This window comes from Oryzias melastigma, linkage group LG7 (assembly GCF_002922805.2).
Source record: "Oryzias melastigma strain HK-1 linkage group LG7, ASM292280v2, whole genome shotgun sequence".
NCBI lineage: Eukaryota > Metazoa > Chordata > Actinopteri > Beloniformes > Adrianichthyidae > Oryzias > Oryzias melastigma.
In genome coordinates, this window is record NC_050518.1 from 32,760,781 (window position 1) to 32,781,714 (window position 20,934).

Genomic DNA, 20,934 nt, shown 5'->3' on the forward strand with positions numbered 1-20,934 from the left:
GGGGGGGGGGGGTCAGTTCCCATGAGGCTCGTACTGTCACCTCCAGGGACGTGGTGAAAATGGAAGGTACCATTGTTGTCGTGGGTGCATGAAGGACAATTGGAGCTGCATGTACAGGTGATGCTGTCGTAGAGCACTCTGCTCATCAGCAGGTGAGTCCTGGCTCATCACTCAGAGCCTCTTTCACACTGTAGGATGTCCTCACTAACAACTGGACATTTTTACTCTACAGTCAGTTCTTCTGAAGAGAGTCTGATGGAGAGGACAAACAGCTAAAAACACTAAACAAGATTTCACTGAAGACTTTAAATTACCTGCATGAAGCCCAATGAGGCAAACCTTCTTTGTGAGTTTGGGCTACATAATAAAATTGAATTAAGAACATGAGAAGGTGGGATCAGTGGAGAGAGATGACCCGTTTTCTCCTCACAGAAGATCTAGAACTTTTGAACCATTTATAGTCCCAATAAAAGCAGCATTTGACGTGGAGGAAGAGTCTCTGATGTGAGACGTGTCAGGAAAACAGATGTAGAAAGAGTTGGGGGCGGGGCTAAGATAAGAGTAATATTAGTTATTCCAGGAATGGCTGCAGTACGAGAGGATCTACTTCTTCTTTTATTAGAATGTTCTATCATTGGATTTTGTTTATAAATATACAAACTAGGACTGTGAAAGTTGACGCATTAACACATGGGATTCATCCGACGGAATAAATGCATTAACACGTCCTGCTGTGCAGCTGTGAGATCAGCGTTATAAAACTCTCCCTAAAATAAACTTCAATCTGTTTTCTGTGGTTGAGATTTTATTAAATTAAAGAGATAATATGGCATTTATTTGTGGTTTCTGCATGATTTTATGTCTAGTGTGTGAATACAACATGGAACAATGATAAAATAAAGGTAGAGTCACATAGGAGAGGTTATGCTGATTAAAATGATAGCAGCAGGTCGTCTTTAAATTGAAAATACAGAAGTAAATTCTAAAGTAAACAACAACAACTGAGTTTTAGGCCTCAGAGGGTTAAAAATAAATGTTCTAAGTGTATAATTTTACATGTGATTTTATATTTTGATTATTTGCAGATAATAAGTGGTTTACAAATACTCTAACTAAAAAATGTAATTGCAAATCATTTTTTCCAGATTTGTGATTAATGAGTTAATTTTTTTTCATCGATTCTCAAATACATTCTGGTTGTTTCCTGTAGTAATATGACTAATTTAAGTTTTTTATGAAAAGGTCTTTACTGAAGTTTGAATAAAGTCCTTAAAAACAGTCAAACAGTTATTCCCAGACATTCCTGTCTGACTCTTCCAGCTCCCTCTAGAAGCTCGGCTGAATGTCCACAAACACATGGAAGTTCAAAATCTTCTTCAACGTTCAGATCCACGCGAGGAATCAGAGCAAGTCCAGCGTTTGCTCTGGAGTCCACGTGGATGGCTCCATCTGCAGCTGAGGTTCAACCTTTAGTGTCTGTTCTTCAGCTCTCAAGGAGGAACCATTCCAGGTAAGGAGTGGAGCTCCTCTGTTGTTGGACCAAACTCTGCGGCTCTGGTTTTGCAGAGACCGGCTCAGAAGCTTCTGAACCTCCTGAAAACTCATGAACGGGGAGGACAGCTGGGATTCCAACAGGTGTGAGAGTGCTAACCACTGCACCACAGTGCAGCCCTTCATCTTCATCTGATTATTTAAAGCTGCTTCCTTCAAAGATTGATTCTGTCTTCTGCAGCCTTTCCCTCAAACGCACAAAGAACAAAGTATAAACGAGGAAACGTTCCTGAAACGTTCCTGAAACGTTCCTGAAATGTTCCTGAAACGTTCCTGAAACTCCTGATCGGATGAGCAGATCCAACTGACAGACAGCAGGAACATTCGGTTTGTTCCAACATGGAGACAAAATCTCCTTAAAATAGACGGCGAAGGTTCTGAACAGCCTCACCCTGCGGGTCACGGTGGGGTCACGCAGCGCTTTGCCCATCAGGTGTCCCAGCAGCGTGTTGGTCCTCAGGAAGCGCAGCCGGATGTTGGTGGCCTTGGTGAAGTCCCTCAACACCGGCGAGTAGGAGAAGTTCATGGCCCCGGGGCGCCCGTTCACCAGGGACACCACGATCTGAGGTCCAGAGACACCAATCACTCGGGTTTGGGGGGGGGGGGGGGTAATTCTGACATCAATGTTTGTGAAGAACAAAAAACAGGTCTCCTCTTTCAATGTTTTCACCCTTTAAATTGTTGTATTTAGAAATGTTACATTAACTAAATATTTAGTTTTTAATGATATAATAATGATATATATATTTAACTATGTATTTAGCTCCAAACTCAATATTTAGTTTGTAACTAAATATTTAATATTTAGTTACAAAACTTAAATACCATATTTAAAACTAGAATATTTGGCTGAAATGAACATGTTAAAATGTGTAATTGTAGTTTGATTTCCTTTGTTGGACCGACGCCCTCACCTCCCCGTTCTCCAGCGGCACGATGCGCGAGTACTCGGTGGTGCAGATGACATCATCATCGCTGTTGATCCTCTCGATGGTCCTCTGTCCAAAGCGCTCGATACAGTCTCTCTTGGACGCTGCGATCACAAACAGCAGAGCTCAGATTTCACAGCGTTCAGATCACTTCCTCCAGGATGAAGGACATCACCTGAACCATCTCAGACAGACGGCTCTCTCAGCATGGAGACAATATTTACAGACGTAGCAGGAAGATCTGCAGCTGTGGGGGTCTGACCCCCCCTGCAGGGTTCATTTAGAGCCGAGTCTGTCTGGAGGACAAACTCAAAGAGCTGTTCAACACCACCTCATATCTGCACCATGCAAGAGAAGAGCGCCCCCTTCAGGTGGCATCCACTCACTGTTCATGCTCCTCCACATGTTCAAAACCAACTGGCTAAAGTCTGACTTCACCTCGATGCTGAGATGTATTACTGTTACTGTTGGGATTATTTATTTATCGTCATAAATAAAAACAGAAAATAAACTTATAGTTTATAACTTGACAGAAGTTCTCATGACTTCCTTTCAAAATAAAAGACACCTTGTCTCATGCAGGATAATCTCAATCAATGTAACAGTAGTGAGTGGAATCTCAGCACGAATACTTAAGAATAAACTCTAAAATGTTTATTATCCTGTTTTTGATGAATCTCACACAGAAACGAGTACATTTGACTGGATAAGTTGAATCTGAGCTCATTATAAGAGACTCTTTACAGATTTTTTTGGACCATTTGGTCGACTTTAAGTTTTTTTAAAAGTAGAAAACGTGTTTCGTTAATTCTGGCTGTGCTCACTGACCTCCAATAGATTTATCGTGAGAAAATGTTTTTATAGAACTTTGGTAAACGTCTAAAAAAGCTGCGACGCTTGATGGATTATTGCAGGAGCGATACGTTCGGTCCTAAAGCTGTTTGTGAAGGAGTTGAATAAAGTTTGACTCAACTGACTGAAAAGAACTTTTTACATTTACAAACATTTTTCTTGAACCGGAGAGCCGCAGCGGGGAGGCAGACCGCTGGTCTAGGACACAGCTTCTGCAGAGCGGCAGGACTTCATCAGAAATTCCCCTGGAGGAGTGGGCGGGACTGTTGCAGCCGAACGGTCCTGAGCCGAGACCAGCATCAGAATGGAGCAGAGCGGGGAGCGTGTGTCCCGTCCAGAATGTTTTCTACATCACAGCAAATAAACTCTTTCTCAAATGTCTTGATTTACTACGATTTGAAAAAGGAAATCCTCAGAACCAAAACAAGTGTTCATGCAGAAAACCGTCACAAGAACATGTTGAAAGATCATTTTGATCATTTCAGATCTTCAAGCTTTTAAACAGAATCTCTTCACATGTTTGAGATGGAGCGGGACATGCAGCCATGTTCTTCTGCTCACATCTGCTCATCTCCAGGCTTTGACTTGTTGGCAAACATTCGTGGAATTCCCCTGCAGCCTGAACCACATCCCACCAGTCAGCTGTAACCCCCCCGACCCACTCTGGAGATGGAATCGACCTCGGGCGAGTCAGAGACACGCAGAGTGATGCTCTTCAAATCGGACTCTCCAGAGTTTGACATTTGGAATGTTGTCCTTCATTTACATTGAAGTGAGCTGCTGTACTTACAGGCGAAGTACTGCCAGGGCTGGTAGGTCTGCCCGAAGTCAGTGGATCTCTCCAGGACCCAGAGGTCCGGACGGGGGGAGTTGGCGAATTTGATCAACACGTAGGCCACATGGAAGAGCTGCAGACACACAGGGAACATGCACACGTGAAGCTCACGTGAAGCACACGTGAAGCTCGGCTGCAGCTGCATTCACGATGAAGCTTCAGTCTGAAGACAACGAGCAGAAACGGAGAGATGACCAGAAGAAAAGAAGACATGTTTGGGAGGCAAAGATCAGAACCAAGACACTGACAGAAACATGAAAACCGTCGAGTGAATCCAGAACTGAAACACAGCAGAGAGCCAAGCAGGACTTGATGAAAAACCCTGAGATCCAAACACGGCACCAGCAGTAGGTTCATGATGAAGAAACTCGCTCCTCCAGACGTCCTGACGTTGAGTCGTGACATCTGGAGTCTGAAGAGTAAAATGATACTAAACCAGTTTTACGATTTTAACCTTCAAGATTTCCAACACGTCCTCCAGATTTGTGTGGTTGGTAATACAACTCATTCCACTAAAACTGCCTGATAAGACTGTCAGTATGTGACCTCTGTAGTCTGGACGACCTTCAGCACCGCGGACCTCTCAGGCCCGATGTGAGCAGCAGCATCAGGAGGACGTTCCTGCAGCAGCATCAGGAGGACGTTCCTGCAGCAGCAGGCGCTCAGAACAAATCCAACGTGTTCTCTGAGAACGATGAGTCTGTGCAGTGAGTGCAGGGAACCTGTGCTGAGCTCAGTCAGATTTACAAACATGTGAACCCCACAGAGCAGCATTTGATTGACAACAGTTAGTGTATGTTAAACTTTCATTTCAACTTTTGTAGAAAACAAAACCCCCTAAATTGTTATCATTGAGGTATTTTACCTCAGACGTCGGTGTGCAGCTCCTTCTGCTTGTAGAAATCTTCCTTTTCTGTCTTCAGTTTTCAAAGATCTCTGCAGTGACGATCTACACACAGACGTATAACTGGACGGCTGCTGCCACTAACTCTATTATTCTTTAGCTGCAGCGTCACATTCTCTGAGATCACCAGCGCCCTCTGCCTTGAGGCAGGCGTACTGCAGGCCTCAGTGTGTTCCTAAAGAGCAGTTTTAGTGGATAAAAAGATTAAATGCATCACAAACTGGCATCAATGCAATCAGACGAGAATCAAGCAAATGATAAGAGAAATCATGTTTAATGATGATAGAGAACTGAATTAGTGAAGCGCATGCGTCAGCTGCAGCTCAGACGCTTTGAGTCTTAAAGAAACGTAGAAAAGACCTAAACAGTGTTAGCATGTGTGTCATCTCCATTGAGTGTATTCTCATCAGCAGTAAACCCTTTTCGTGTTCATAGATTATTAGTTCACTTCACTGAGGAGTTTCTAAAACAATTAAGAAGTTGGATTTTCCACAGTGTCTGCTGTGTTTGTTTTGTCTGTTTGCATGAGAATAGATCCGTCCCAAATGAAAGAGTTCAGGGTCAACCTGCTGATTCCTGTTTTCACACTGAAAATGGATCAAATGACGGCGTGGAGATGCATGACCAGAGATGAGGGAAAGCTCGTTTCATGTAGAAGTGAGAGGCAGCACGGCTCTACACGAGTGTCAGTTTAATACAACATCAATGCTGGTGTACGTGCATCAGTATTCTGCTTTAACATACACCGGCTGTGGTAATACAGTCTTGCTAAAGTCGTAGCGTAACTCAGATCCGTCAGTATTCTCCTTCAAAGGCTTCTCCTCCATGACGCTCCACTCGTCCTCCAGCAGAGCTCATCCTCCCTTCCGCTCTCCTCATTTCAAACGCTCCTTTCTGTCTTGTATCGCACTAATTACAGAATGGATCCAGCCGTCTGTCATCATAAAACACGGTTGGAGCGCCATACAGAAGGAGAGGATCAAGGTCACCACAGAGAACAACTCCCTTCCTCCCTTTCCTGAAACTCCTGAATGAGTTTTAGATTTCCCTCAGGACGTCCCTCCATCTCTATAGCTGTCAGTCTGTGAGGCTGCTGCAGTTATCTGTGGGGGGGGGCAGCTGAACTTTGTCAATATAATCTAATGGTTATCTCCTTGGATAATGGCTAAGAGAGAAAGATTAGGTCAGACTTCTTTTTTAAAAGGCTCAATGATGTATAACCTGCACCACTTTAGATCTGATAAAAACAACACTTTAAATCTTTGTGATCCAGATTCTATTTCATTAGAGAAAACCGTAAGGAAGCCCCCCCCAGACAACCATGTCCTGCATGCCTCCACTGTTCCGTTCTTCCCAGCTTCCATCACTCCTTTCTTCCTCCAGAGCTGATAAGACGAGTCTGGGAAGACGGCTGCAGGAGCGTTTCCACCGTCTTATCTCCTGCGTCTCCTCGCTCCTTCGCTGCATGGAGATCTCCTTCTTTCTTTTTCAAGACATCTTCTCCATGGTTTAAGCTCCGATACGTGGACATCCGTTTACCTTCTCTAGAACCGACTACATTTTAAAAATCTCAGAAATGTCTCAAAGTTCTGGATCAAACTGCTCAACAATGAGATGTTTTTTAGTTTCAGAAATGTCTCTGCTGGACTGAGGAAACTCCATCCGCCTCATTTCTCCAGACACAGGTATCATGTCAGTCAGAGCTTCCATGTTCAGCTTCACTACCATCACAGCAGCGTTGAGGATCAGCTTCTCTCTACATGAAGCCATCCTTTGTCTTCCTGTTGTTCCGCTGATCTTCTCCTTCAGGTAAACTCCTGCTTTAGTCATCCGGTTACATAGTCTGAGCGTTTTAAAAGCTAAAGTAACCCTCAACAAATATCTCTTTGTAATTATTGACACAACATCTGCTTTCTGAGAGGAAGTCAGTCTTTCCGACTTAGTGACATCACCTGAAGCCAGCAGGTTGCCATGTCTGATCTCTGTTCCATTCTTGTTACAGCATGTTGAGGACGGCGTGTTTGTGCTCCGTCTGTCAACATGGACTAAACCCCGGCGTGGACTCAGATCTTCATGTGGGGCTTCAGAGACTGAGATCCCGGCTGAGCGTGTCGGGGGATGTATAGGTGCTGCAGGTCGTGTCTGTACATCTCGTGGCTGGAGGCAGTTGTGCAGCAGGAAAACGGCGGCGCTCAGAAGACTGCGACGCCCATTTCATTAAAGCCTTGAGGATAACCTGTAGCTCCAGGAGACATCCTTCTTCTGACTGGAAAAACCATAAACGCTCGGGCTGCCAAAGAGAGGTGTTCTTCTTTCCATGAAGCAGTAACTTATCAAAGATGATGAACATTTACTCCTACAACCAGAGAAATATTTACTAGTAGACTCACAAAACCAAACCTTACGCTTCACTATAAACTGTATTGTGAGGAAAGTGAATCTCTATCACAAACCGGCGTGTTTACATGTCAACGTGCTCAATTTAAGATCATTTTGAAACCAGATTGTACAACAGTTTATTTGGGGTTAAAAGATTTTTTAATGTGGCACATCGCTGCTTTTTGAAATCAACCCCAAGTGGCCTTAGAAGGAACTGGGTAACCAAAGTCAAACATTAGTTCTATATTGACCAATAATTCCATTTCATTCATATAGCTCAACATCACAAACATAATTGTCTCATTGAGCTTCATGCCAGTAATTGTACAAAAGCAATTACCGGCCTGTGTACCAGATATGATACCAGATATAAGAATGTTGTATCAGCAGATCTTTCATTGGTCTACTGATAAGATTCTAAAACAGGGAGGAGGATTTCTATTCATAACTGAACTGATTCCCATTCCCAGGATGGAAAAGTCTGAGCAGAAATCCTGTCAATTCTCAGGAAAAAGACCTGACCTTTGGTTCACCTCCACCCAGGATTTTAGGGTTTTTGCACACAAGCTGTCAGAAATATTGATGCTGTCAGAGGGCAGTTTTTTAGACGTAGATCAACCACATTTCAGCCACCTTACAGTTCCTCATAACTCTGATGGCAAAATGGTAAATGGGGTTAACGTGAATAATGCTTTTCTATCTTCTTCGAAGGCCCAAAGCGCTTCAGTCACACACATTCACACACACCCACACACATTCACACACATTCACACACTGGTTGTGGCTCCGCTGCTGAACATTGGCGCCAACCTTCCACCAGATACATCCACCACATACACAATAAGACAAAATATTTACGACTTCATGAGATTCTAGCGTAAATCCCAGGAACACAATGATCTTCAGCTCTTTAACATCAACACTTACCAGCTTTGTTTGTTTGTTTGTCATCACAAAGACAACTTTATTGTTGGCAAAAGAACCTGAAACTCCGTCATTATGACCTCAGAAAACTGTGATAGTGTTGGTTAAAATGATGTCATGTTAAGTGATTGAACACGTCCTCCTCAGTGAGCCTCCAGGCTGTGTGTGTCTCTGTGTATTTTTCTCTGTCAAATATTTCTCTGTCATGGTGACCCGAGGCAGTGGAACCGAAGGATGAGTTCAATGTGAAGCTAGGGACCAAAGACTCACACATTCAGTCACAAGAGACACACTCGTGCACCTGCTGCACGTGTGCATGAGCTGGAGATGGAGTTATCCATGGAGGGCTCCAGCGGACCCTCTGACCCGAGCAGGACCGAGAAAACATTTGTAACAGACACAAGGGAGATCCACCAGCTTTACATATTCTGTAGTATTCGACCTAATCAAACGTCATTAAAAATGTCTATATGACTACATTTCTTTAAAAACTCCTTCATTCTTTTGGAAGGCGTCCAAACATGATCATCCTTACAGTCTCCACTCTCACATCAGGAATCCACCAGAAAGGTTTCGGACTTCTTCGTTTATGCAGATTCTGCCTCAGAGTAAATCAGCTTCATCAAACTGACGACGTTCTGGGCTGCACAGCCAGAGGATCGTCATTAAGATCTCCTGCAGCACGCCGACGCTCTGCTGGAGGAGAGCCGGACAGAGCGCTGAGGTTTACCAGCTGCTGCCCTGCAGGAATCTGCTGGTCGGTCCAGATGTCTCTATCTGCTGAGACTCAGGCTGAGCAGCATCCGCTGATAGTCGGTCTGCTGCTGAGGGCTGTCAAACTGAAAAAGACCAACAGGCCAGGATCCTCTGAGAAGATGCTACTGTCGAGCGTTCAGAGCCTCCTCATGATGTCACAGAGGTGCATGCTGGGATCTCAGCTGCACACACGAAGGCCCAGCAGCACAGAAGATTCCAGACCCCACGCATTCCATCCACGTGAACGTCTCCCTCAGGCTAAAGACACAAGAGACCAAACGCCTCTGTCGCAGTAAAGTGGTCAGAATAAGAATCCTGAAGAAGATCAAGAGGAAATGATCGGAGAGTGTCTGCGTTCAGCTCTCCTTAGAAAGATCTCTTTTACTCCAAACTGTAACTCTGACATTTGGAGCAATCATGAAGCTTGTCCCAGCAAACGCTCAGCCCGACCCTACCCTCCGAGACAAACAAACACCCACTGCCCTCGCACTCCCAGGTTTATGACTCAGCTGTGGGAACACACGGACTTTGGTTTGCCGTCTTCATTCCTTCTTTTACAGCTCCACACCTTTAAATCTGTCCTTCATTCATGAAGGTTCAAAGCCTACATGGCTGGACTGTAATCACTTCTTTAGAGTCTTAAGAGATGCAGCAAAAGGAAGACGTGCCGTTTTGTTTTATGAATCAAAACGCTGCAAACCTCAGATATACGTCAAACACAGAATCCGGACCATCAGAAGACGTGTGTAAAAACTGCTGACCGTCTCTGACAGGGATCGGTCAGCAGACGCACATCAGACCTCATCAGAAGGAGTTGTGCTGAAGGAAAACATGGGTTCAAGTTCTCACAGAAACATCATTAATATAAGTTTAACATGAGAAGCAGTAGGAAGAAATGAACAGAGAAAATCTCAGACAAGAGAAGAGAGCAAACAAGCTGCTGACTTGACTCAATATTGACCTTCAGATCTCAGCAGCTAACTTCTCTCTTTGTTTCTTTCCTCACGTTTCATTCCGCCTTTGGCTCACTTTCCTAACATCTAATCAACTGTTTGTGTTGTTTCTGCTCCCACGGATTAAACCAGAAGGTTAACCCTTTGACACCTGAGGCGTCGTCTGTGACACTCAAACACTGAATCTTTAACATACTGGAGCTTTTCAACCGTTAACAGGATCAATCCAGTAGATTGAAGGAGAAAAGCAGCTCGATGAGCCGCTTTTCTCCTTCAATCTACTGGAATTATTGTGTTTTCAATAAAAAAAGATCACAGTAAATGAAAGAACAGAAACGCTGGAGCTCTGGTGTCAAAGGGTTGACAGAGGAAACACTGGCGGACTTGTTTTAGACTCACAGTCCAGTTTGAACACATCTTTAAAAGTTGTATATTGAGAAAAAACAACTGAGAAAGATGCTTGTGGCAGATTTACGGTTCCGATCCATCATAAAAGTGCGTTTCACCTGGAATTAACCCCTTCTCTTCTACAATTATCATTTAGGTTTTTTTCTTGAATTTTACAGCATTTTTCCCCATAAACAAAAACAATATTGAGACCTCAAAACTCCTGAGTATCATTTACATATGATACTTTCAGGTAATCCTTTCAACCAAACTCCGAGTATGAGAGTTCTGTATGGATGCACACTACAGTGCTCCTCAGTAACAGCAGGTCCGTCATTGACGAGGTTTTACTGCCGACCCTGATCCGGTCACAGCAGACCTGCAGGAGGCGTGGACTCGTGTGTTTGTGTGACCAGCAGCTGTTCCACTGCTACAAACAGTCAGACAGAACCAGCCTCTGAGCAGCATCCGCTTATCAAAAGATAAAATGTTCATCTTCGTCACACCCAGAACACATCAACCACTTTGAAAGAGCTCAGAGGAAGAGCGGCGCTCTGACGGACCCAGCACGGTCGGACTCTGATCACATCACAGCTTGAATTCAGATCAACAATTATTCTGTTGTAAAACTGTGACAGATCTCAGATAAACATCAACGTCCTCTTCTACACAATCAAGACGACTGAAAACAGCAAAGAGACGATAAAGTCAAAGCAGGATTCTTTCACTGTAACAGAGAACTCTCAGACGTACGGCGACAGTGAAGGACCAATCACAGACAAGGAAAGGACTGACAGGACGAGTTTGGCTCAGGACCTTTTTGACTGTGTCTAATTATCAGGCAAGAACCAGAAGTCTTTGCTCCAGGTAAAGATTTATTGCGACAGTTGTTTCTAGACCATAATATTAATGCAGAACATTCAGCAGCCGGCTGTCTAATGTTACGAGGATGCTGCTTATACCGCTGCTGAAACTGGATTCAGAAAATACAGCAGGATACGAGTTTAAGTGACCTTCTACTTATATGGTCATCGTGGTGATGGTCATCCGTCACACTTTAGAGGTCAGACGAGGCAAAAGTTGGCGTCTGATTTTTCCACTGTGATAATTAAGAGAGATCTATATCACTTTAATGACATCCAACAAACAGCGCTCCAATCAGCTGCACACATTTCACAGAGGATGAAGATCAACTTCTCCCTCATATGGGAAACTGGAAGCTAAAAGATAAATCCAAACACTTCAGCCTCGTACAGACCAGTATGGGAGAAGATGTCTGACATTAACCCATCCAGAGGAACTGCTGAAACCTGCAACAACAGGCTGGGTGTGGGGGAGGATTGAGGAAACATAACATCAATGCAGTTCGCATGGTTCTGAAGGGACGGATCATCCAATCAAATCCCTTTAACCAACGTCCCGTCGGCTGTGAGGGAGCTCATCCACTCCAGCAGCTGCTTCCTCCATGTTTGTCCTCCATGTTTGTCCTCCATGTTTGTCCTCCATGTTTGTCCTCCATGTTTGTCCTCCACAGCCCTCCTGAACGAGTCAAACGCTCACAGACACAATGGGGCCACAAAAAGCCCATTGAGTGCTCTGAATGCAAAGCCATTGGGAGGTCCCGGGACCACTGCTGCTGCAAAGGAGGTGGTGAGGACGGGCAAACATGGAGGACAATGGCACCGGGCTGAATGGATCAGTCGGGAGTGGGCTGAGTGCTGCAGTGTTTCTGAAGAGGTTCCTGTCTCGTATCAGAGGAGAGGACAGGTTACCACGACGACAACAAAAGCTGATGCACTTCAACCGCAGAAAGACAGCTGTTTGTTTCCTCGAGCACGTGGTGGTTTCTTCAACAGGGAAAGCAGATTTATGTACACTATTCATACAGGTTTTATAACTGTTCACTAAGGATGGATTCAGACTGGACACATGATGTCTGCTTAAAGTGAACCAGAGTTCTTCCAGAACAAAGTTTCAGTCTGAACTCACACAAACAAATCCTGGACCAGGACCGCTCTGGGACCCGTCTTTTGAGGTGGTCTCAGCTGGAACCCAGCCATGATAAGAAAATATTGGAGTTTGACTTATGCTCACGAGTTGAGCCACGGTAGCTGGTAGCCTAGCGGCAGCAGAGTGTAGCGCAGACGCCTCGACTCCGTCTCCAGCATCTGTTTGACGGCTACAATTATATCTTCAGCTTGTAAGCAGCCTGTCCTCAGCCAGGTACTAATGACACCTGGAGACCTCTCTGAACACGCCCACCTGGAACTTTTTAGGAGAATTTCTGAATGCTGTAGCCTCAGAGGATCTACTGTTCTCCTCCGTATCCGTTTGGAAGCTACGAGTAAAACATGAGGATGTTTCACTTTTGGCAGATAGAAAAAAATGTTTACTTGGAAATGAAGCTCTTTGCTTATTGATTAGTACGGGCTGAGAAACTATTTTTTATGTAAAAACAGGCGGAAACATCAAAAATATGATTCAAACCAACTTTGACAATGTTGTTGTACAGAATCACACAGTAAGTGTCAACAAGAACACAACGGCAGCTATAAACTACACACAACACAATGACACATGTGGAGACTTACACACACACACACACAAACACCCATTCACATTCAAACACACACATAGACCTACACAAATACTCTCAGCACACAAGCACGCCTAAACGCACATACAACACACACACACATGACACACGTGAACGTCTACACACAACCACATACACTTACACACAAGCACAGGTACATTTACACGTTACAGACGCACAAACACATTCAATCACACCGACCCACACACGTGCAGGAGCAACGACAAAAGTCAAAGGTTGTGTACGTTCTTGGCCGGTCACCAGGTTGTCTTTTATGTTTTTCATGGTGGAATCTTCTGGCAGCATCGATTTCTGGCTCTGTTCTAAAGTCATGTTTCCTTTCTAAAAACATGGATCCTTGGGAGCTTAAACCACGGCTCCATTGGCTCCCTTGGCTCCATTGGCTCCATTGGCTCCCTTCGCTCCATTGGCTCCCTTCGCTCCATTGGCTCCCTTGGCTCCATTGGCTCCCTTGGCTCCATTGGCTCCATTGGCTCCATTCGGTGAGTAGTGAAAGAATTTGTATTTTTTAGCACAAAAGGCTGAAACTCAAGAAATCGAACTGTTTTCTTTCCCAAAAGCGACTTCATGTCTGCAGCTTTTCTGGACACATGGCCCTCTCAAACTTTGTTTTATCAGCCCCACTAAAGCTTTTGTGTGACTGGTCAAACATTTGGAAGTGGGTGGGGTTAATGCTAAAGCAGAGCGCCGTGCGGGGGTGCAGGCTGAATGATGAGGCCTCATGGCTTTTGATAGCAAGTCTTTCTCCGTCACTAACGGCTGTTTCTGCTCTTCCTCTTCTGCTTGTTGTTATTTGTTGTTTATTTGTTGTTTATTTGTCGGCTCGATGAGACTCACTGCCGCTCTGCATGAGAGCTTCTGATGAGAACATCTTGACCAAAAGGAAGAAGTACCGATGGGTTAATCCGGCCAACATTGCAGTCAGAATGTCACAAAGACAGAACCGCTCCAGAACTGAACCACTCAAAGCAGAAGGACTTCCTGGAAATCCACTTCCTCTGCTGGATAATGAGACACGCTCTCTGGGCAGAGTCTCCCTGTGAGCGTCTTTGTCCGTCTGTCAGTCCCAGCTGGGGGGGTCCTTCTGTCCTTCAGCTCCTCTTTCCTGTCTTACTTCCCTCTTCATCCTCCTCCACAGTGGTTGACACACAGTTACCTTCATTCATTTGTCTCAATTGTTCTTACAATATGGATAAATAATGTGGGGCGAGTCGGAGCGGCTCCGATCAAGAGGACACAAGTTTGGTTCCTTTCACAGGAACTGAGCTGCTAGGAAGGTCATGCTGCTCCTGCCTAAGGAATGAATGTGTGAACACTCAACCATAGAAGAAGAAAGATCACAGAGATGGAGGAGAAAAGAAGAAAGGTTCTGCTGTGGTCCAAATACAGCAGAACCAATCCAAGCAGGAACCACAGGAAGTCAGCTGAAGAGCAGAAACTGGACTCCTGCGTTCATCTAAACATGGTTGGTTGACTCGAGCTACATCTAACTCCCTCATTACTGCTAACCCCTAAAGACTATAGTGCAGCATTATCAGGGCCCTGGATGTTAATCTTATTTGGACATATGAAATAAATAAACACCGATTATAATATTACCCATTTGCTGAAGTAAAAACTTATGAACATTTTAAGAAAACTAGTTGTGAATTCACTCTGTTCTGATGATGTAAACTTGGATTTTTTTAAATAAAAAATAAAGATACAACATTTTTTTAAACGAAAATTATTCAAATACAATATATAGTAGACCTAATTCTTCTATCGAGTCAGCATTAATGCACTCTAACTAGAACTAGAGCTGGGTTGATAAAATCATCGATCTGAGTTGATCTAAGCTTAATAGATCAATAATCGATCCATAAAAGTAGAGATCGATCCAGCGCATGATGCTAAAGTCTGCTAGCTTGATGCTATGGGATTTCCCATAGGACGGCTAACGCTAACGCTCGGTCGACATAAATATAAATTATGACTAAATTAACATTTTTATGTGAATTTTAAGGAAATATTTTCAAAGAGACCATTTATGATCTAAAACATTGTTTTTCCTCATTCTTTCTTCTTCTTCTGGAATAAGGTGTAATGCTATAGTGTGATCACCACCTAGTGGCCAAACTGAAACGTCCTCCAGGAGAAGCAGAACAACGTTTCCAATGTTAATGATCTGAACATTTTAGTTAGAACTTCTCCTTTAGAGAATCACTGTAACTCTGGATGATATTAACAATCTCATTGTTTTATACAGTTTACTATAAGTGAACTGGATCAGATTAATATAAATATATTTAAAACGTATATAGATTATTAATGTATTTCTAAACAAATGCGTCCAAATGTGTAAACTCTGTAAACTCTAAATTGAATTGAGTGGATCGAAGGAATCAAAAACAGTCCAGGCTCTAGTGAATCGAATCGAATTGGGAATCACCAGCCGACTTGGAGTTGATCCAAACGCCTGATATTGTGTCTAAGTAGTGATGAGTAGTGAGGAAATTCAGACAAAACCTCATTGAGCAGAGGAGTGCTGAAAGAAGAACTGGAACCCCTTCTCCTAATCATTAACATTAACAGCTCAATAAAGTGATAATGAGGCAGATAATGACAGAGAAACATGTGACACCAAAACACAAACTCTAGTGTTGGGCAGATGTTTCTGCTACAATAGAGGGTCATCAATCTTCAGACACAAACGGTTTATTTATTTAAACTCATTTTGGATTTGAGGTTAAACTTTATCCATGACAATTATGTTGGCAAACATACCTGCTGGCTCCAAATGTCTCCACACATATACAAGTCACCACAGTACAACTACAGCAGACACACACACACACACACATAACTCGTACCACTAATGTAAAGGTGAGCTAACACCTGTACTCAGGTGGCCGTCTGTGTTCTACTGTGGAGGATGATGGAATGTAAAGAGTTCAAAGTTGTGCTGCAACCATTGACTGTATATAGAGAATCGGACCAAGTGACCCCTCCCCCCCTCACATTCCAAACATGGCTCCAAGAAGCCGAACTCCCAAAGACTTCTGTAGAGAAATCCACAGCTGTTCTTCTGTCATTCTACGGGTCAGAACAAACATTCTTGATCTGATTCCTTTGATTATCATGTTCTTGTTGATGATGTTCATTCATGTTTTATCTGTAGTTCAACTTATTCAAGTTATAAACTGACCAATCAGATGCCTCAATAAAAGTAGGTGGAGCCTGCTGGCCTCCATGTCTAATGTTTGAAATGTTTGACAGATTTTAACTTTCAAGTGATAGGGGCGTGGCCTTTCAACAAGCTCACTCCTGATTGGTGAGAATGGTTGTCATAGAAACGTGGACTCATAGTGATGTTTGCTGGATACAACCTGGGAACGTCTGAATCGTAAAGAGAAGCAGCTGACCGGATTTGATTTGGTTGATCTGAAAGTAAACCTTTTTCTATGGGTGATGTCACACTCACTCTGTCCAGTTCTCAGATACAGTCAAAGGCGTGGTCAATACAAGTCACTGACCTGAATCATCTCATTGGTTCTCATTTCTACTATTTGTATTTTGGTCACTTTGGTGAGTTAAATGACTGTAATGTCTCCAGTTTTGGAAAGTTTCTCACATTCCTTCTGAAATAGTAACTTGGGTCCATTTGGGTCGTATTTCTTTTCTGGCTCAATCATTCCATTTGTAAATCAAATCCTCCTCTCTGAAGTCAGTGTTGCGTTAAGCGTCAGTCTCTAAGGTGTTATCACCACTTTGGGCTTCTGTAGCTGCAGGCTCATGCAGCTGGGGGGGTGGGGGCTCACTTCAACCACCCTGTGCCTGTTCAGACAGGTTAACTGGAATTCCAATCTCTCATTCTTCTGCATTCAGGTTCAGGGGTGGGGGTGCTGGTGGGCGGGGCCTTCAGCACCCTCTCTGTGCCCCGTCTCTGACGCAGACAAAAAGCTCGGCCTTTAGCCACCGACATTCTTTTAAGCTGAAACCTGGTAACTGTGGACCCCCCCCAGTATGGATTATGGTGTCAGTCGGGCTGCTGTGTAATCAGATAAAAGCTGTCGATGCTGCTCCATCGGGGTGGGGGTGGGGGGACCCTCGACTGTTCTACGAGGTATTATGTTAAGTGTCTTAAAACTATTAGTTTTTAGTTTCGACCAAAGCTTGCTCTTCACTCCAGAATTTCTGCTAAGGAACAGAAAAGCCTTTAGATGCTTTAACTGGTAAATGGAAAAGAAAGCGTCCAATAGTATGGTAATGTTTTTGTCATCACCCCTGTTGCATTCTGGATCCTAAAATGGTTCATCTCAGGTCTTTCTCTTGTCTCTGTCGCTTTGTCAGTTTGGTTCATCTAAATATCATGTTGAAAGATCCTTCTGCAGACCGCATCCAGAGTTCTGGATGAGGTTCCTCCGTCAGCTCGTAGAAGCAGCAAAGTCCATCTATTCCTTCAGCAGAGAACCAGACTTTGCACCTTCATAGCACTCTGTCCCGGAGGTCAAAGTCAGCGTTTATCTGATCTCAGTCTAACTGCAGCTTCACCGTCTAATGCTTTCTGTGTAGATATGGCTTCTTGAAAAAAGATCCTTTCATGGTTCCGAACGGTAAGTGGAACCATTTGGACCTTCTTAGAAACTCTAAAGCACTGATGGCGGCTCCACTGCTGAACACTGGCACCAACCGATAACCGACCGATGTGGGGTTCAGGGTCTTGTCAAGGGGTCTACACCACGCTAGCAGTCTACACCACGCTGGCGGTCTACACCACGCTGGCGGTCTACACCACGCTGGCGGTCTACACCACGCTGGCGGTCTACACCACGCTGGCGGTCTACACCAGTGGTCCCCAACCACCGGGCCGCGGACCGGTACCGGGCCGCAGCCCCAAAAAGGTTGGGGACCACTGGTCTACACCACGCATGCGGTCTACACCACGCTGGCGGTCGACACCACGCTAGCGGTCTACACCACGCTGGCGGTCTACACCACGCTAGCGGTCTACACCACGCTAGCGGTCTACACCACGCTGGCGGTCTACACCACGCTAGCGGTCTACACCACGCTGGCGGTCTACACCACGTTAGCGGTCTGCACCACGCTGGCGGTCTACACCACACTGGCGGTCTACACCACGCTAGCGGTCTACACCACGCTGGCGGTCTACACCACGCATGCGGCGTGAAAACGACATTCTGAACGAGTCGTGCTGTGGAGCAAAGAGGCAGTTGGAGAGTCATGTTCATCAACACAAAGAGGTTAGAGTGAAGCAGAGCAGGAGGAAAACAGACTGAAGCTGATCCAACTACACAGGAGGACGGACTCCTCCAAACAAACGCTTGTGAAAGCAGGAACAGGAGACAACCGATGGAGTAACGAGTTGAAGGTGCTGACTCAGCGTTAGGTGTGGTTCTGAATGAAGACACTTACCTGTCCAAGATCTAAGGTGACGTTGACCTCGTTGTACTCGGTGTTGCGGGACAGGGGGGGGCTCTGCCACCATCGCTCCGTCCCGTCGATGGCGTTGGTGATGGGATGAGCTCGGTCACTTAACCCCTGGCTGCAGATGTCACAGTACTGGCCCTGAGGAGACACGTTCAGAACATCACTCGGAGTTTGCTTTCAAAACGTGATATCAGTTTTGATCTCCATAAAGAAATGTCTAATTCAGTGAAAAACACCAGGAATGCTGCACAGCCTAAGTAGCTAAAAGCATTTGACTTTGACAGAATGGGATTCGTTCTGATTGCTGCTGGGTTGGACATTTCAGGAGTTTAGCATTTCTCCAGTTTCCTGCTGGAGGAGAATCACAGGATCACTGCAGACTCATGGAGTCATTCAGTCATTTATAGAGCAGCTTTCATTCAAAGTAAGCTAACAGGACAAATGGATGATGGGAAGTGGGGGAGGGGTTGCTCCACACCAACAATGCCACCCTCAACTCAGAGGTGAATTTCTAAAGAGCTTGTGCAGCTCTGCAGGAACTACGTCCTTGAAAAGGACACAGGTTTTTGATTTTGACCCGATCATAATGAAGGACCAGTATCGAGGGGAGAGACTTTAAACGCGTATGTAAACAGGCAGGTCTTGAACCTTTTCTTAAAACCTCCCGGCTCTCTGCAGACCTGAGGGCTTTAAACAGAACCTTTCTTTCTTCTGGTCCAACACAGAACCTGGATCAGGTTCCAGGTTTCCAAAGGACGATGACTCCACCCAGAATCCTGATATTCCTATTCAGCCTCAAACGCCTCAGGGTTAAGAATGAATAAATTCAAGTTTGTGTGCTGACAGCTTTAGGGAAAGATTTGGATGGTAACAAATCAACTCCCTCCCACATTCATAAATCATGACGGAGTCTGAGGTGAACACAACCTGAGGAAGCAGGAACTTTGTTTTAAAACAGTCATTATTTACTCAAGAGAGAAACGAGAAAAAATGTAGGTCAAAGCAACGGCCCGAGTCCTGTCTGAGTCAGGAGCCAAGCGCAGGTGACATGCTCACCTGTCCTGCCACAGCCTCTCGATAGACGCTGAGCTGACGAGCCTCAACTACATGACGTCTTCTTTCACACCAGTCTTGATGTGTCAAACCAACCTTTACTCTGGAATTTGCAATATTGTGTGCACAAAGATCCCAGTTTTCCAGCCTCCATGCGAGCACAGGTAAGAGGACTATCCAAATACCGCACTCAGGTAACAGTATCACTTCACAAACGTACAGTCATTATTCAAAGAGAACCTCGAGGAGAACAGAAAGAGGCTTAAATACACAGCAGCTCATGTCTGCTCCTTTACTCAGTTTACTAATTTATTACAATCCTGTTCAAATTAAACTACATTTGCATTTTTTAAAAGGATTTTTTGGTAACAAAAATGAAATCCCTGATAGAAATAAAAGTGACAAGAAAATAAATGGTTTTAAAAATGTCCCAATGGAACGAGTCGTGTTTCTTCCTCACAAATCGGTAAAAGATTTCTAAGACTGAGGAGTTTTTTACACCTTCCTTGAATACATGTAGCTTGTCACTACCTGCACTTATTCACCAGATTTGTAAGTAGATCCTCTGCTTACAGCTCATTCCAGGAAAGATAGCAGCTATCATGGGGTGAAGGCCGGGACTCTGATCACGTCTCATGCAGCGACACAAACGAGCAGCTGCTCTTCCTCGCACTCACTCCTACAGCCAGATTAGCCGCTAACGCAGCTATGAGACTCGTCTTTAACTGTAGGAGAAGGACAGAGTCCTCAGAGAGAACCAATACGTCCACAGGGAGATCGTGGAGTCTCGACTTAGAAAGGATCCAATCAGGATTCTTACCAGGATCCTTCTCGTTGGGAGGCAACGTGTTCCCCACCAACAGCAGGAAAACCACCAACCCTGATGACAACAGACTGATGGATTATGGAGGCCACAGTGTGAAGCGTGATCATCAAGCAGTGGGGGTTCCCGAAGCCCTCACAGCACAGGGGGAGCTCGTTTATGGCCTCCCACATGCAGACCGGACAGCTCGCTGCTCAGGCGGCTTTCACTCATTTGTCTTCAATACTCCCACTATCCTGAACATCTCTGCTCCAAAAATCTTGTGTAAATGAACAACCTGTTAATCCAATCCAGCTCCAAATTCTTGACGTTCTTGATCTGTGACGCGTCACATGACGCCACACGGCGTGCTGCAGTCTTAGAGTTTTGGGGGTCGGCAGCAGCCAGAGTCGGCTGACCATCAGCTCAGACGAACTGATGTCTGTCAAAGGAGCAGCCATGTGTGCTTTAATGGTGGAAAACAACATTGCTGCACGTCAAAAGTATTTCTTCAATACTTCAGAACATTGAAAAGCTCAGAAAGAGCGAAGACAGTCTA

At 44.7% G+C, this 20,934-nt stretch overlaps 1 protein-coding gene across 2 annotated transcripts in view; it reads right to left on the bottom strand.

The window, feature by feature from the left end:
- The window catches only part of lama5 (laminin, alpha 5), an 85,368-nt gene that overhangs the window by 57,475 nt on the left and 6,959 nt on the right, over positions 1-20,934 (bottom strand). For both annotated transcript variants that reach the window (XM_024263880.2, XM_024263879.2), the window contains exons 2-5: positions 18,506-18,658; positions 4,123-4,240; positions 2,466-2,584; positions 1,943-2,113 (exon numbers count right to left, since the gene is read on the bottom strand). In XM_024263880.2, coding sequence (XP_024119648.2) covers positions 1,943-2,113; positions 2,466-2,584; positions 4,123-4,240; positions 18,506-18,658 — 561 coding nt within the window. The remainder of the gene's footprint in view (positions 1-1,942; positions 2,114-2,465; positions 2,585-4,122; positions 4,241-18,505; positions 18,659-20,934) is intronic.